Source organism: Crocodylus siamensis, chromosome 3, assembly GCF_052110815.1.
Source record: "Crocodylus siamensis isolate JL-2025a chromosome 3, ASM5211081v1, whole genome shotgun sequence".
Classification (NCBI taxonomy): Eukaryota; Metazoa; Chordata; order Crocodylia; family Crocodylidae; genus Crocodylus; species Crocodylus siamensis.
The window spans coordinates 194,344,198-194,359,574 of NC_143397.1; the positions used below are offsets into that span (position 1 = coordinate 194,344,198).

General features: G+C 45.7%; 1 protein-coding gene across 4 annotated transcripts in view; it reads right to left on the reverse strand.

Moving 5' to 3' along the window:
- The window catches only part of ASPH (aspartate beta-hydroxylase), a 202,911-nt gene extending 198,177 nt beyond the window's left edge, over positions 1-4,734 (reverse strand). For 2 of the 4 annotated variants that reach the window (XM_090040049.1, XM_090040047.1), the window contains exon 1: positions 4,456-4,732. In XM_090040049.1, coding sequence (XP_089896175.1) covers positions 4,456-4,516 — 61 coding nt within the window. In that variant the 5' untranslated portion in view covers positions 4,517-4,732. Of the gene's footprint in view, positions 1-4,455 lie in introns of all 4 variants that reach the window. The other 2 variants (XM_090040051.1, XM_090040046.1) reach the window with 2 other exon arrangements.
- Positions 4,735-15,377: the final 10,643 nt, after the last annotated feature.

Genomic DNA, 15,377 nt, shown 5'->3' on the forward strand with positions numbered 1-15,377 from the left:
CAGGGGAAATACCATGGCCACAATGGTGGCAGGGGAAATACCACCCCGAGGCAATATAATTAAAACGGCACTGTGTAGCGGATGGTTACACCCTTGTCTGCTTGCGGACAGGACTCCCTGCAAGAGCCTCATAATTAGCTTCCCGCTGGCCAGCTTCCAGTGAGAGGATCTTGGCTACATGCTGACTTTATGGAAATGGGAGACTCCTCCCCAGCTTGCTTCTGTGGCCAGATGGCTGGGAGCAAGTGAAACTTGGCGGCATCTGAACCCTAAGCCTCTGGGGTCGGGCCAGCGCATAGGACACCCGCCCAAGGCTCTGGAAGCATCTGAAGCCCCAGGTAGGAGTGAAGGATCCTTGCCGGTAGTAGAGCCACGTTTGGTTCTTGAATGACTCATCATGAATTTGGAATGGATTTGGCTGATTTGACATTGGACACAAAAAATTTTCCTTAAAAAATAAAACGAACAAACAAGCAAAACCTCCAGTCCAGTAATTCTTTTAACACACTCCATTTCCCTTTGAACTTACTGACCTAAAAATTCTTGTGCTAATCTTCACCGTCTCCAGCTTAGTGTTCTACATACCAATATTGTTCTATCATTTTCCCCCGTAAAATACTTTTTAACAATATGAACAATGTAACTGAAAAAATTACATATCTAAAATTATATTTTGCTCTGCAGACCAAAAGATGCTTGCATTTAAAACTTTTCCAAAAATACAGTAAAAATTAAGACTTGCTTTGATAAAGGTTATATGACTGAGGTAGTATTAAGGGACAGTATTAAGCAAGGACAGCAATACGCATTAAAAATATTGCTTGGAAAAAGACACAAATTTATCATCATTTACATACTGAGAAAAACTGTAGTCAGCTACTTCACAGATTTGAAGACCTGTACATTTCCATGGGAGTTCAACATGCCACACCACTGAAAGACACTCATTTGACAAAAACCCTGTAGTAAAGAATGAACCTCAGACTACTAGCACTTCTTCAATAGATGTTTTACGTTCCTCAGGACAACCGTTGCTTATATTCAACAGTCCACAGAAGAAATGTAATTTAATATTTGTCTAAACTAAGAACCTACATTCTTAAAAGTTTGGAAATGCATCTTGTCCCTCTTCAAAGGAGATGTATTTTATAGTGAACACCTTAAGCAAGATAAAATAAGACATTTATTTATTTTAACCTGGCTGTTACTTTCTAATTTTAAAAATGCTGGACTCCAAAAATGCCAGGGTTAAATCCTGGTTTCTAATCTCATATACTGAATTAAATAGGTTTGTATGAAATATGTTTCTATAGCTACCACTTCTCAGGTAGGCAACCACCAACTCTAATACTCTCTTCAAATACCCAACCAAGGTCTATTCTTCCATTAAAATTATACTAACACGTTAACATATATGGAATTTCAGAATGGTATACAAGTTCTACAGACTTCCATTTTTGTTTAAAACTGTTAGTACTGGAGTTAATGATATATAACAATATTTCCGGAGACTCGGGCCATTTAAGATTTATCTTCCTACTTGTAACAAATTCTTCTAATATGGATTCCTAAATTCTTCAATTTGTCTTTAGACACTTACATAACTCCCTGATTTTCAAAGGTTTGAAATTCCCACTGCCTTCACTGATTCCACTACCCCTAAGGATAGAAGCCAAGTCCTTCTCTATACGTTAATGAAACAGTGAAGAGCACCAGGAACTGGCCAAGTCTCAAGGTTCCATCTTTCAGAGCTTCACTTAGATGTCTTAAAGTTGCCTCCTCACTAGCCTAGGAACTGAAGTTGGAAAGAACAAGGTCTCATTGTCCCAAAACACTCAGTGACTACTATGAAGGATCTCTATTCTTCTGCTAGGTATGCCTTACTTTTATTAAGGAATCATAGGGCACCTATACAGGAGCAGCGAGGCTGCTCTGATATGCTGTAATTACAGTGCATTGGAGCAGATTTCAGCAGCTTGTGTATCAGCATCCCTGCACTTAAAAAGGGCGAGGGGGGCACTTTAAAGTTTGTTCAATGAGCTTCAAAGCACCTCTCCCACCATTTTTAAGCATGGAGACACTGGTACATGAGAGACTCGAGGCGCTTTAATTACAGCGGCTCTGAAAGCCACTCTAAAATGACCCCCCTCCTGTCCCAGAACATGCGGTCATATAGTGCAATGCCTGTCTCAGTCAGCTGTGCTTAGTACTATAAAGTAGCACTAATCACATTTTTTATATTTGCATAACTGAACACAAGATTCTGATGAGCAGTAGGCAAAAGTGACAATAATCTGGTCAGAATTTAATGTAGTATCTTTGGGCACCATGCCAAATATATAAGCAAAACTGCATCCTGTATAATGTTCACAACTGGAGAACTAGCTGGTTGAACGAAGCAGATTTTTTTTTTCCCAAAACCAGCTTAGCTTTTGCAGAAACTAATAGTACACATCTGGGAAAGATTCTTACTCACAACGTGCAAACAGATTTCTCCTGATCAAATTTTTCTGACCAAGAACATTTAAAAAAAAACCAGACAGACTGTTAAGAGTTACCTTTGTTTGAGCCCGTTGCAGCATTAAAACTGTATACTGGGATACATGTTATCTGTATACATACAATACACATACTACTACATATTACACAATACGAATCTATGGAATACTATGCACACTGCTTTCATCAGCGTGCCAGATATTTCAGTGTAAAACTAAGTACTGTTTTATGAACAGCAATATATGATAATGATATGGATATGATAATAAATGCATCCATAATTCTAGATAAAAATTGTAAAAGAGAATATTGAGGATGTACCACTAGTTTAAAGAAAATACATTTCTGAACCAAAAAGTTAGGATGAACACATCTGTTCAAACTAATAACAATGGCAAGCACTGCCTTATTGTATCCGTTCTTTTTAGTGACACTTGAACCCATTTTCTTCAATTACCAGCAAGATCAATAACTGTAAAATGCCATATATGCAAAGCTTTCATTTAAATGGTTATTAGGAGCATATGCTATATAAATGAAATGCATGATTAATACCAGAACTGTTTCACTGATTTTCACTATAATAGAAAATACAGAAGCCCCAGTTCCCAGTTAACAAAAGGTGAGAAAGCTTTGGAAAGCTAAAAGCTCATCCTGCAATTACTGCTAGTTGTAAATTAATCTTTTCACATTTAAATGTCTGTTACTGTAAAGTTTCCTTCCATTAAGTGCACTTTGCATTTAAAAATACATAGTTACTATAAAAAATAGTTACTAAGGTCTGTTAGATCAGGTGTGTCAATTTTATCCAGCCCCAGGGGCCAGATGAACATCACAGAGCCAGTCTGTGAGAAGGACCATGACTGACTCCTAGCCCAGGTCCAGCTACGCACCACACACATTGGCCGTGAGCCAGAGGGTTGTTCCCGGGGGCAGCACTGAGTAGCACATGCATATCTGTGCCCCAGGCTCCTGTGCTACACCTAGCTCATGCTTCACATACACCCTGTACCAATATTGGGGGCAACCTACAGAGCAAGACTGGGGCTGCCATATGCTGCATAGGGCACACAGATGAGCCCTGCACCTTACAGGCAAGCACAGGGGCTTGGCATGGGGCATGAATGCCATGCGGCACCCCACTGGACAGGCTCTTTATGACAGCTCTGCACCAGCCTGCACCAGCCCTGGAGCCAGCACACAAGCCAATCCACTGGGGTGCTGCATGCAGCACACGTCCCAGACAAAGCCCCTGGTCTTCCTGCAGGGCATGCAGCCAGTCCAGCCTGCAAGCAGCACACATCAGCCCTGGGACTCATGATGCATGCAGCCCCAGGGTCCAGCAAGGGGTGCACACTCCCCACAGACTGAACCTGGTGCTACATGGGGCACAAGGCGTCCAAGGCAGAGGCTCCATACAGCACCTGAGGGCTGTGGCATGGGGTCAGTCCAACAACTCAGGGACCAGGTCACAGGGTTCCCCACAAGCCAGAGCCAGATGCATGACCGGTATCCCTGCCATAGATGACTTTTACCAGGCCCAGGTTTGCTAACTCGGCTGCAAATGGGCCTTAGGATGGGCGTCCAGAAAGGCATCCTCTCACCCACCCTTCGGGATGCTTCTCAACACAGGCCACTTGGACGAGGAGGAGCGGGCTCTGCGAGGGCAGGCCAGGAAGCCCAGCGCCCCAAAGCCACCCGCAGCGCCGAAAGGGTCCCCACAGGCCATATCGCGAGGTTAGAGAAGCCCCAGCTCCCAGGCCGCGGCGGGGAAAGGGACGGGCGGGGGCTCCTCCGGCTCCACGCGCCTCTGCCAGGCGCATCCCGGGGCTAGAGCCCGAGGCACAGCGGGTCGCCCCCACCCCGCTCTGTTCCCCCCGCCCATACGGAAACGCAGGGAGGAGGCCGAGGGGGCCGGGCAGGGCCCCGACACCGCCCCCCGCGGGCAGCACTAACCTCGCCGGGCCCCGGGGCTGGGGCTGCTGCCGGCGCCTCGGGGGTTCCTGCGCGGGGCCATGGCAGCTCCTGTCAGCGCTGGGGGCGGCGGCTGTGCGGGCTGAGGGGGTGGAGCGAGCAGCGAGCACGGATGGAAGCGGAGGCGGAGGAGGAGGACTATGTGGATGGGGACGGGGACGGGGACAGAAACGATGCTGCTCGGCCGCCGCCTGACCCTCTGCACCAGCCTCGCAGCCACTGTGCCCGGCCCGCTGGCCCCGCCCCTACTTCCCGCCGGACAGCCGCCTCCACCAATCGTAGCACGCGAGGCGGGGCCCCAAGAGTGTTTCATTGGCGGAGACGCCGGGACGGGGCGGGACGTGTTTGTTTAAGAGACGGTTGTCCCACCCCCCACTCCCGGCTCCTTTGAACGTGGCAAGATGGACACGGAGGCTTCTCGCGAGGATTCGCTCCTCCCCCGCCCCGGGCGCAGGCGCAGTGGCTGGAGCACACGTGCTGCGGTGGGAGTCAGGTAGTGCTGAGGGAATCAGTTGATTTTATGGCTGGTTGAAACATATCCATTTCCTACCCAACTCCTTACCCCGCGGGTGTCGGCGCCCTCTTTCCTTTTCTCAACAGACTTGATGTTCCGTTGTCAAGTACGAGCAGGTCGTACTTCTGCAGCTCTATTAGCTGCTCTTGCGTAGCCCTGCAGACCAGAGTTGCCAGGTGTACAATAATTACAGTATTGGTACAATCATTTTCAACCCATGTGTTGTATATGAACAATAATAGTAAAATGTTCAAAGTGTACAGTAATTTTGAGGGGTGTGGGTTGATGAAGCATATGCAAAACCCAAGTCTTAACTGATAGGGGGGTGGGAATTTTTCATGTTCCAGGTCAAATTAGCCAAATTGGTTCCAAATCCTATTGCCTGAGCAAGACTCAATCGTTTAAAAATCATATGTGGTGCTACAACTGGCAACTATCCTCCACTGGCTTCAGATACTCCCAAGTCCCTTTGGCAGGCATCTTATATGCAGGCCCAAGCCCGGAGGTCTTGGGGTTCAGATACCCGAGTTTCACATGCCCTTAGCCAACGGCCACAGGAGTAAGCTAAGGTGCGGTTCCCCCATTTCCATAAAGTAGGTGTGTAGCCAAAATCTTCCCACTGGGAGGCTGCACTGGACTCTTGTATGGTGTCTTGTCTGCAGTGCATTGGACAGGGGTGCATCCTACTGCACAATGCAATTCTAAAGTGATCTCAGTCGGGGCAATAGACCACTGTAGCACAAGAGACTGGGGTTTACTCTCAGCCATAGACGGAGGAAGAAAAAACAGTTGTGTGGTGGGGGGGACTGAGCATGCACCACCCCCAAATGGGAAAGTCTGCAGGGGGAGTGGGGCTGGGACCAGGCAGAGATTGGGAGGGAGCTGAGTGGAGCCAGGATCAAGGCCAGGGCCTGCTATGCCTGTACAGCCGCCCCTTTCCTCATCATTGGTCAGCACTAGTGCCCCCTGCACCAACAAATCCACTGCCCCCAGCCCCACACTGGCCCTGGCTGCCTCCCCGCACCAACCCCAGTCCCACACCACCTGCAGGGCCCAGACCCCGATGCCATAGCAGGGCCAGCCTTGGCTGCATCGCAGAGCCCCAGGGACCCCCATACCCATGACCCGTCTGGCTCCAAGTCATCCCTGGGAAGTACAGCCCTGCGCCCAGCCCTGCCCCGCAGCAGCCCAGCCTAGCCTGCCCTGCCCTGCCCAGATCCAGGGGTGCGTGTGTCCCATGCCTCCTGGGGTGTAGCAGCAGGAGCAACGTCCTCTAGATGAGCTGCCTGGGGCTCAGTCTCATGCTCCACCCACTATGCAGTGCCTGCCTCTGCCCCACCCCCTCCCCACCTTGGTGCAGCTGCCAGAAGCCTGCAACCAGGCTGCCTTGAGGCCCTATTCCTGCCCTGCATTTGTGGGGACTAAGCCCTGTTAGCTCCCCCTTCTACCACATGTTTTTTGTAACATTTTATTAGAAAAGGGGCAATATCAAACAGATTTAAAAGGACCCCACCTGAGGCCTCACAAAGGGAATACAAATACAATTTCAAGAAATTACATAATACTCGCATGATAAACAACGTCTCATTCACTGTGCTTAAAACTCCAGTGTTATTCAGTGAACATCTTACCCTTGCTACTTGTATAACTACAAGTTCATGCATCAATACTTAACAGAAGGGTACTGACAAAGCCCTCACCCACTCTTTCTGATAACAAAAGCTATCCCTTAGTCTATCCTATACCTATACGGGGCTGAATCAACCCCTGAAGTCCAGAGCTGTCAGCACCTTCTTGTGATTGCTTGTCTCAAAATAAAGAAATGCTTCAACTTCGATGGAAGGCCCAGTTCTCACTCACTAGCTATGTACAAGTAATATAAAGTAAATAAGGAGATAGCTTATTTGCATATTTTTCAGTATACAATAGTTTTTCAGCAAATACAATAATTTTGAGCTTCCAATACAATAATTTTGTATTTAAGACATGGCAGCATTGCTGCAGGCTGTTCTAAACTCTAGGTTAAGATGTCAGCTTGGATGTGGAAACATTCATTTGGGTCAATGTCAGCTCAGGTGTGGAAGTAGTGTTAAGTGAAACAGTGGGTGCACTGTCAAAACACTCGAGCAGTTTTGATTTTTTTAAATAAATCTGAAAGGGATGGCCACTTAATTCTAATAACTTCAGGCTGAAATCTTTTGTGGGTTTTTTTTGTTTGTTTGTTTGTTTTTTTAACTTGGTTTGTTGTGTTTTTATACACGGTATAGAGGATAGCAAATTTAATGCACATTCCCATAAAGTTCTATTTTTCTTGGTTTGATCTTAAATGGAGTAATATAGGCCTAGGCCCCAAGCATATTCTTAAAGCTTCTAGTTTCTGTTTACCTAGATAAAAATGTGTGTTGTGTGTGACAATGCACCACACCATCTGCACCCCACTTTCCAAAATCCTAGATCTGCCCATGCTGGTAGGTATACAAACAACTCATAGGATAAACCCAGAATTGCAAATGAGGAATCCATAGTATCAAAAGAATTCTGACCAGAGCAAAGAACTCAGAAGGACCACAACTGTAGTCAAAAAACGATTGAAAACTAAAATCTGACATTTTCTGAGAAGGACCTCAAGTCTAATGAGGGGAACCACTGAGTTAGTTTATAAAGTGCACCTCTACCTTGCCTTCTTGCTGACTTCAGGCTCACGTGGCTAACTGCCTCTCTCTAGCCTGCAAAGGTCAGTCTTATTTTGGGGAAGCTAAGGCACAGAGCAGCTTGTTTATCTGGCTGGCCAGAGGCAGAGCTGGGAAAACAATTGATGGGTCTTTTTGGGTCTATCTCAGTGCCCTTTAATAAGGCCACATTTGTGTGGCTGTGACCAAAACATGACCAAGACCTGAGCCTAACCCTACATGACAGATTGAAAAACTTGTACTATTTTGCACTTTATTTTGATTTAGAGTAATTGTGATCCTACTATAAGTGGGATTGTCTACAACTTGTGTGTAGTTTTGTTTCCTTGTTTGGAGGGGGTGTTAATAAGAAACATTTCCACATGTTCTGTGCATCTTTCTTAAGTCAATGCCTTGGAGTTTAGCATGGAATGAGTAATTTAAACAAAACATTATCAAATTTTCGTTCACTTAACTCTTGGAAGTAAAAACAGAGAAAAACAAGACAAAGCCCTGGCTGGGATGATCTAGTTGGGGATGGTCCTGTTTTGAGCAGGGGGTTGGACTAGATGATGTCCTGAGGTCCCTTTCAAACCCTAGTTTTTATGATTCTATAAGCACACTGATTACAATCATATCACACATTATGGTACCAATTGGTCTCCTACATGATTAGGGAAGGATTTTTTTTCTCTCTGATGCATCTTTGAGTTATTTTGTCAACTTTCTCTGATACCCAGAGGTTCACCACACTGGAAGTTGTGATGCTGAATACCAGAACCAGTACTCTTAGAATCTGCACAGAAAATTCTGTTTTAGAGGCCTCCCTGGTATATCTTGTCCATATATTCATCATACTAATGACCAGATTTGGATTTAGAAAGGAACTCCCCCAGCTATGATTTGTTGTGACCGCAGCGGCTTGTACCTACTTTTGCAGTACGGGCATGTTTTGTCTGTTGAGATCATCTAGGCATTTGTCACCTTAAACAGTCCTTTACCATTTCAGAACCTTGGCAGCTCTGCAGCATCCTGTTATCTGCTTGTTGCACGTGGTGTAGTTTTCTGAAGGGTGAAATGCTTCATGTGTTGAAGGTCTTGTCCTAAATATAGGGATATCCAGACGAAATTCAGTGGCCTGTAGCATACAGGATGTCAGATGAGATAATTTGATATTCCATTCTGGCCTTAAGATGTCTGAAACTATGAAGCTAGTTTAAAAAAGAAAAAAGAGAGCGCTTTTTTTTTTTGCTTTTTTTTGTTTTACAAATATTTTAATGAACATATTTTTGTGGCTTTTCCCCCTCATTCTTTAATCATTTGTGCTAACTTATTTCCTACTGCATATAATAAATTATAAGAACCTCTAAATTCTATCTGCTCAGTGAAGAAAAGAGAACAAGTGAAAATACAGCCAAAAAAATCATGGATATGTAAAGGGTATGATACAAAGCCCACTGCAGTTGGTTGGAGTCCTTCTAATTGAATCATGCCAATAAAAATCCCTATCACTTCCAAGAGCCATATCTATCCTTTTCTTCAAAGTTTTGATTCCTAGTTCAGTCTGCAGATGAAATCTTCATATATTGTATTGTCCTAAAGGCACCAAAGAAGTCCTGTTTGGAAAATAAATGCTTTTCCTTTACTATGACACACATTTTTCCATAAACACCTCAGCATTTATGCTGCTGCAGCAGCAGCTGTTCAGTTGGCCCAATTCATTCAGGAGAACCATGATTCAGTGTTTGACGGAAATAAACACTTCCAATGTGATGAATTGCTGCCTCTCTGAAATAATCGGGCAGAAAGAAGATGCCACATATATAAAATGAACACTTGTATCTGGATAATGTGTAACCACAGGGAAAAGAGGTGCAGAAATATGAGATGATTTATAGAAGTTGTACAACCAATGAAATAGCATCTGCTTAAGCTAGTGAATTGGACTCTGTGCTTTAATTTTCCCAGGGGATAGTAGTGGTATTAAGGTATTCAAGGTGGTTTTCTGATTTCAAGTTTGTCCTATTGATAGGTTTATTTTGATACAGGATCTGAGGCGTTGTAATGAGACTTTTAATGAGCCTTTTTTTAATAGGAAAACAGTACCCAAATTTTACTGAAGATTTGGGTCATTCATCAGCAGAAGAAAGATACTCCCAAATTATTTTCTTTAGTGGCAGATTATACTAATTGACTTGTAGATGTATGTTCAATTAAGCTTTGTGCATTCTTTATAAATAGGTGCATATCTGTAAATAGATATGTTTTAAATTGATTGTTCATGAAGCACAAAATGTGAGCACAAACTAGAAAGGAAAAAGATGGTTGGTTGGAAGAATTAATTTTATGCATTATGCTGGAAATGACTAGAAGGGATCCAGGATACATTATAATTAAAAAATAAAGTCTTTGGGGGGAAAAGGTGCTTTTCCATTTATAATTATAGTTTCTCTCCAAAACATTTCTAAATGCCTTTCTTTCAGATTATCTTTTGGGAGATGAAAGAAGCTAACTGCCTGGTCAACCAAGAAGATCATTGCAGTCAGCATACTGTTTTCATGAATTTGTTTCATGGCTTGGGACATTAAAACCATTCCTAAAAACATGGTTTTAATTTCAAGGTTACTGTGTTGAGACATTTGGCTTGATTTTTTTTTCAAACCTACTGAGCAGCTTTCTAACTACAAATTGAGGTTTGGGCACTGAACTAGATTTAGGAGTTACAGCTTAGGCACTAAAACTACTAGCTACTTTTTGGTGGAGTGAGGAAGGAGGAGCTGACTGAGGGTTTGGTTTGGTTTTTGTTCTTGTCAAGGGAGGAGGGTATGTTCACCCCACATCCTAAATGGGTAAAGTGCAGAAGTTATTTATTCCTTTTGGCCACCTTAATCCAATGATTCATGTTAGCAAGACACGGAAATAAGAGACTGTGATAAACAAAAGGTATATTTGACTTTGATTACTGCCCAAGAAGTACCTGCTGCTTCTCTCCTTGTAGCGAAAGACCTGTTTCTAGGTGTGTACATTTTTATAGAAACTAAAAGGATTATCTACGTGGTTAAAATATTACATTTGCTATTTGCCTATTTGCTGGGACAAGAATTCAGTAAGATATAACCCTCTGATGTTTAAAGGAAATGAAGCATTTAGGCCAAAATGCAGTAGTCCAAGTTCAGGCAAAGCTCCAATTGAAGTAAATTTTGATTAAAAATTGGCATAGTAAAAAAAGAACAGGCTACATATTAACAAAGGAAGGACAAAAATCTGTTCCTTTTGCTCCCAACCAACTGACTTTGACCCCTAGGGTGAATAAAACAACCAGAGTTGTCCTTTTGGGCAAATACTTTAGCTGTTTATATGGAGTACTTGGCTTCTGGACAACTTGCACCAAAATTTGCCAGGTATGATTCAGCTAGATTGGTCCCCTTGAGTGTCATTACAGTTGGGAATAGAACAGCGAGGGTTTCTTGTTTCATTATAATCTCCTTGGAACAAGATTTTGCAGCTGCTGATTGCATTTAGTATAAAATACAAAGATTAAAGGGCTTCCTTTGTGGCATTGTGCCCAATATTGAGTCTCCTCACACCAGCCCCGTTCCTAAGTAAAAATAATATGTTGCCCTTCTGTTTTGCTCCCCACCTCCGCCCCTCCATTTCCCCTCCTGTCTTATAAGGAGATAGGCATGCTGTCATTACAATTTCCGCTTGAAATGGAGTTGTATCTAAAGGGATTGATTGTGCCATAGGTGGACTGTTCAGAATTGCATGGTCTCAGTGAGAGCACTGTGCAAATACTTTCACAAGCCTCTTGGGCTGAGTACAGACATTCCAAAAGCCTGTGCCTGAATTGATTCAGTCTTTGCAGATTTAATTTAATAGGGGCTGCTGTGCCTTAGCTAGGCAGACCCAAGCTGCAGTCCCCCAGTGGGAGAGGGGAGGGAGGGGGGAAATAAACCTCCTCCCTGCCCACTTTGCCTCAGGGGCCATACCAGACTCCTGTCTGGGCATGCCCTGCCTCTGCTCCAGCTAGAGAGCAGGTGGGGCAGGACCAGCCCTGCTCTCTGGAGCAGACAGCACAGCCCAGGCCAGCCCATCACAGCCCAGGGCTGAAGACCATGCTGGGGGACTCTTTAACTTTAACCAGGAAGTGGTCTCAGAGAGAAGTTGCATACAGTGGTTTGACTTCAATCAGTGAAGTCTGATACTACATTCAACCGGGTTTATCTTAACCAGCCGTTTTGGAACTGGGTTCTATGCACTGAACTTTTGTTCTCTTACATGTTTAAACCAGTTTCTGATCACTTAAAGCAGTTGATGTGTAACTTCTGTCCCTAGCCTTAGAAAACAAAGGTGTGCATGTTCTATCAGAGCCTTACTATACATTACACTTTGAGCTCCTCAGATGTTGATCAGTGTTAGTGGTAGCTCAAGTTTGAAGGAGTCGCATCTTAGGGCTAAAAACCTTTTCTGACTATTCCCCACCTACACAGCTCTGATTTCATAGACATCAGGGCTGGAAGGGACCTTGGGAGATCGAGTCCAGCCCCCTGCCCAAAGGGCAGGAATGAGCTAGGGTCATAGTATCCCAGCAAGATAAGCATCCAGTTTACTCTTGAAGGTGTTCAATGTAGGTGCTTGAACCACCTCCGCTGGCAGACTGTTCCAGACCTTGGGTGCTCGGACAGTAAAGAAATTCTTCCTTATGTCCAGCCTGAAACAGTCTTGCAGGAGTTTCTGACCATTCGACCTCGTCATCCCTTGGGGCACTCTGGTGAACAAACGTTCCCCCAGATCCTGGTGGTCACCCCTGATAAACTTATAGGTGGCCATCAGATCACCCCTGAGCCTGCGCTTTTCCAGGCTAAAGAGTCCCATGTATCTCAGCCTATCATCGTAAGATCTGTTTTCCTGACGTCTGATCATGCGCGTGGCTCTCCTCTGGACTCTCTCAAGCTTCTCCACATCCTATTAGAATTGTGGAGCCCAAAACTGGACACAGTACTCCAGCTGCAGCCTAACCAAGGCCAAGTACAAAGGGAGAATGATGTCCCGGGATTTGCTCAAGAAGCATCTATGGATGCAAGCCAGCATTTTGGTTGCTTTACTAGCCACAGCATCGCATTGCAGGCTCATATTCATCTTGTGGTCAATGATGACCCCCAGGTCTCTTTCTTCTGTAGTGCTATCCAACGTAGCACTGCCGAGCCTATGAGGAAGCTGCAGGTTTTTCCTCCCAAGGTGGAGAACCTTGCATTTTTCGGTGTTAAACACCATCGGGTTCTCGTCTGCCCATTTGCTGAGCTTGTCCAGGTCAGCCTGGATCACCTGCCTATCTTCTGGCGTGGATGCTTTGCGCCAAAGTTTGGTGTCATCGGCGAACTTGGCCAGTCCACTCCTGACTCCAATGTCCACATCATTAATGAAGATGTTGAACAGTATGGGTCCCAGGACAGAGCCTTGAGGGACCCCACTGGTCAAAGGGCACTATGATGAGTGACTGCCATCAATTACAACCCTTTGGGTCCGACCACGGAGCCAGTTTCCCAGCCAGCGGATCGTGGTGGAGCCAAGGCCACAACTGGGCAGTTTGGCCAAGAGGTGATCATGGGATACCAGATCAAAAGCTTTTTTGAAGTCAAGATATATGACATCAATCTCTTCTCCCTTGTCCAGGTGATAGGTCACCTGGTCATAGAAGAAATGAGATTGGTCAAACAAGACCTACCCATAACAAACCCATGCTGGCTGTCCCTTAGAATGTTAGCCTGGTTCCAGTCCATCAAGGATGGCCTCCTTAATAAACTTTTCTAGGATCTTCCCCAGGATAGAAGTCAGGCTAATGGGCCTGTAGTTAGCCGGATCCACTCTCCTCCCTTTCTTGAAGATCGGCACCACACTGGCCTCCTTCCAGTCTTCGGGCACTACACCAGAGTGCCAGGAGTTTTCAAAGATCCGTGCCAGGGGCTGGGCTATGACGCTCGCCAGCTCCTTGAGTACCCTGGGGTGCAGATTGTCAGGACCGGCTGACTTGAAGGTATCCAGCTTCTCAAGGTGTTCCTTCACGAGGTCAGCATTTATGGAGGGTAGGGGATCCCCATCACCCAGATCTCCCTGTCCCATAGCAGGCATGGGCGTCCCATGCGACTGATGAAAGACTGACGCAAAGTACCTATTTAATAGGTTGGCTTTTTCCTGGGCGTCAGTTGTGAGTTGCCCCATCTGGTTTAGCAGGGGTCCAACATTGCCCTTGCTTTTCCTCCAGCTCCCCACATATCTGAAAAAGGACTTTTTGTTGTCCTTGATGCTTGAAGTTAGTTGGAGTTCAGTTGCAACCTTGGCTTTCCTGGTTTGCTCCCTGTAGGACCGGACCAGCGCACTATAATCCTCCTTGGAGGTGAATCCTGTCCTTCATCCTTTGTAGGCTTTCCTTTTTAGCCGCAGGAGGTCCGCTAGGTCCCTGGAGAGCCAGGAGGGCTGCTGTGCTTTCTTGCTGCCTTTCCTCTGTGTTGGAATAGATTTAGCTTGTGCATTGAGGATCGCTTCCTTGAGAAGCAACCACTCTTCTTGAACTCCCATCTCCCTGGGGTCATGGTCCCTGAGGGCCTGACCCACAAGCCTCTTGAGCTTGTCAAAGCCGGCTTTTCTGAAGTCAAGGACTTCTGTGTTGCTGACTGACTTGCCAGCTTTACGGCGGATGGTGAAGGTGATCAGCTCGTGGTCACTGTCACCCAGCTTCCCATCGATCACTAGGTCGCCGATTAGGTCATTCGCCGTAGCCAGTACCAGGTCGAGCAGCGCTTTGCCTCTCGTTGGCCCATAGACTTCTTGAGTCAGGTAGAGGTCATCCACGCACGAGAGAAAGCTTTGCGACTGCTCGGATTTTGCTGAGTGATCTTCCCACGAGATGTCCGGGTAATTGAAGTCACCCATGACAACCAAGGTCCTGGAGCAAGCGGCCTCAGTCAGTTCCCGGGGGAACTCCTGGTCAAGCTCAGGACTTTGGGTGGGAGGTCTGTAGTAGACTCCCACCGTTGTGTCCCCTGTGCCGTATTCCCCACGAATTTTTACCCAGAGGGTCTCTAGCTGTGCATGCTGGTCGCCAACATCAGCTTGCAGGGACATGTAGCTTTCCTTCACATAGAGAGCTACACCCCCGCCCCTTTTGTCAACACGATCCCTCCTGTACAGGATATAGCCCTCTATACCCGTGGTCCAGTCATGGGTGGAGTCCCACCAGGTCTCCGTTATCCCAATGACGTCATAATTCTTTGCACTGAGCAGGAGGACGAGCTCGTCCTGCTTGTTGCCCAGGCTCCTGGCATTAGTGTACAGGCAGGCAAGTGTGCCCTTGGGGGCTCTTGCCTTGCCCACAGGTTGTGCCAGGGCTGGGGCAGGGGTGGGCTCCCTTAAGTGCCTTGGTCTGCTGGCTTTGCAAGGGTTGCTCAGCGGGCTAGCATTGGCAGTAGTGGGAAAGCCTTGGGTAACATGGCTGTCATGTCTATTAAATATTTCTGTTCTAGGAAGGCTCAACAGCTTGATTACCATATAAGAGAATAAAGAGGATCATAGCTATGATACTGACTCATTTGGTGATGGCAATCTCCAACAGCACACATAGGGACAACAGTCTTGTTCCTTTGATCCTGCCCTCACTTCCCCCAGCCTGAAAAAATGTTCTGAACAGACCAGATAAGGCAAGAGAACTTGAAAACATCACAATT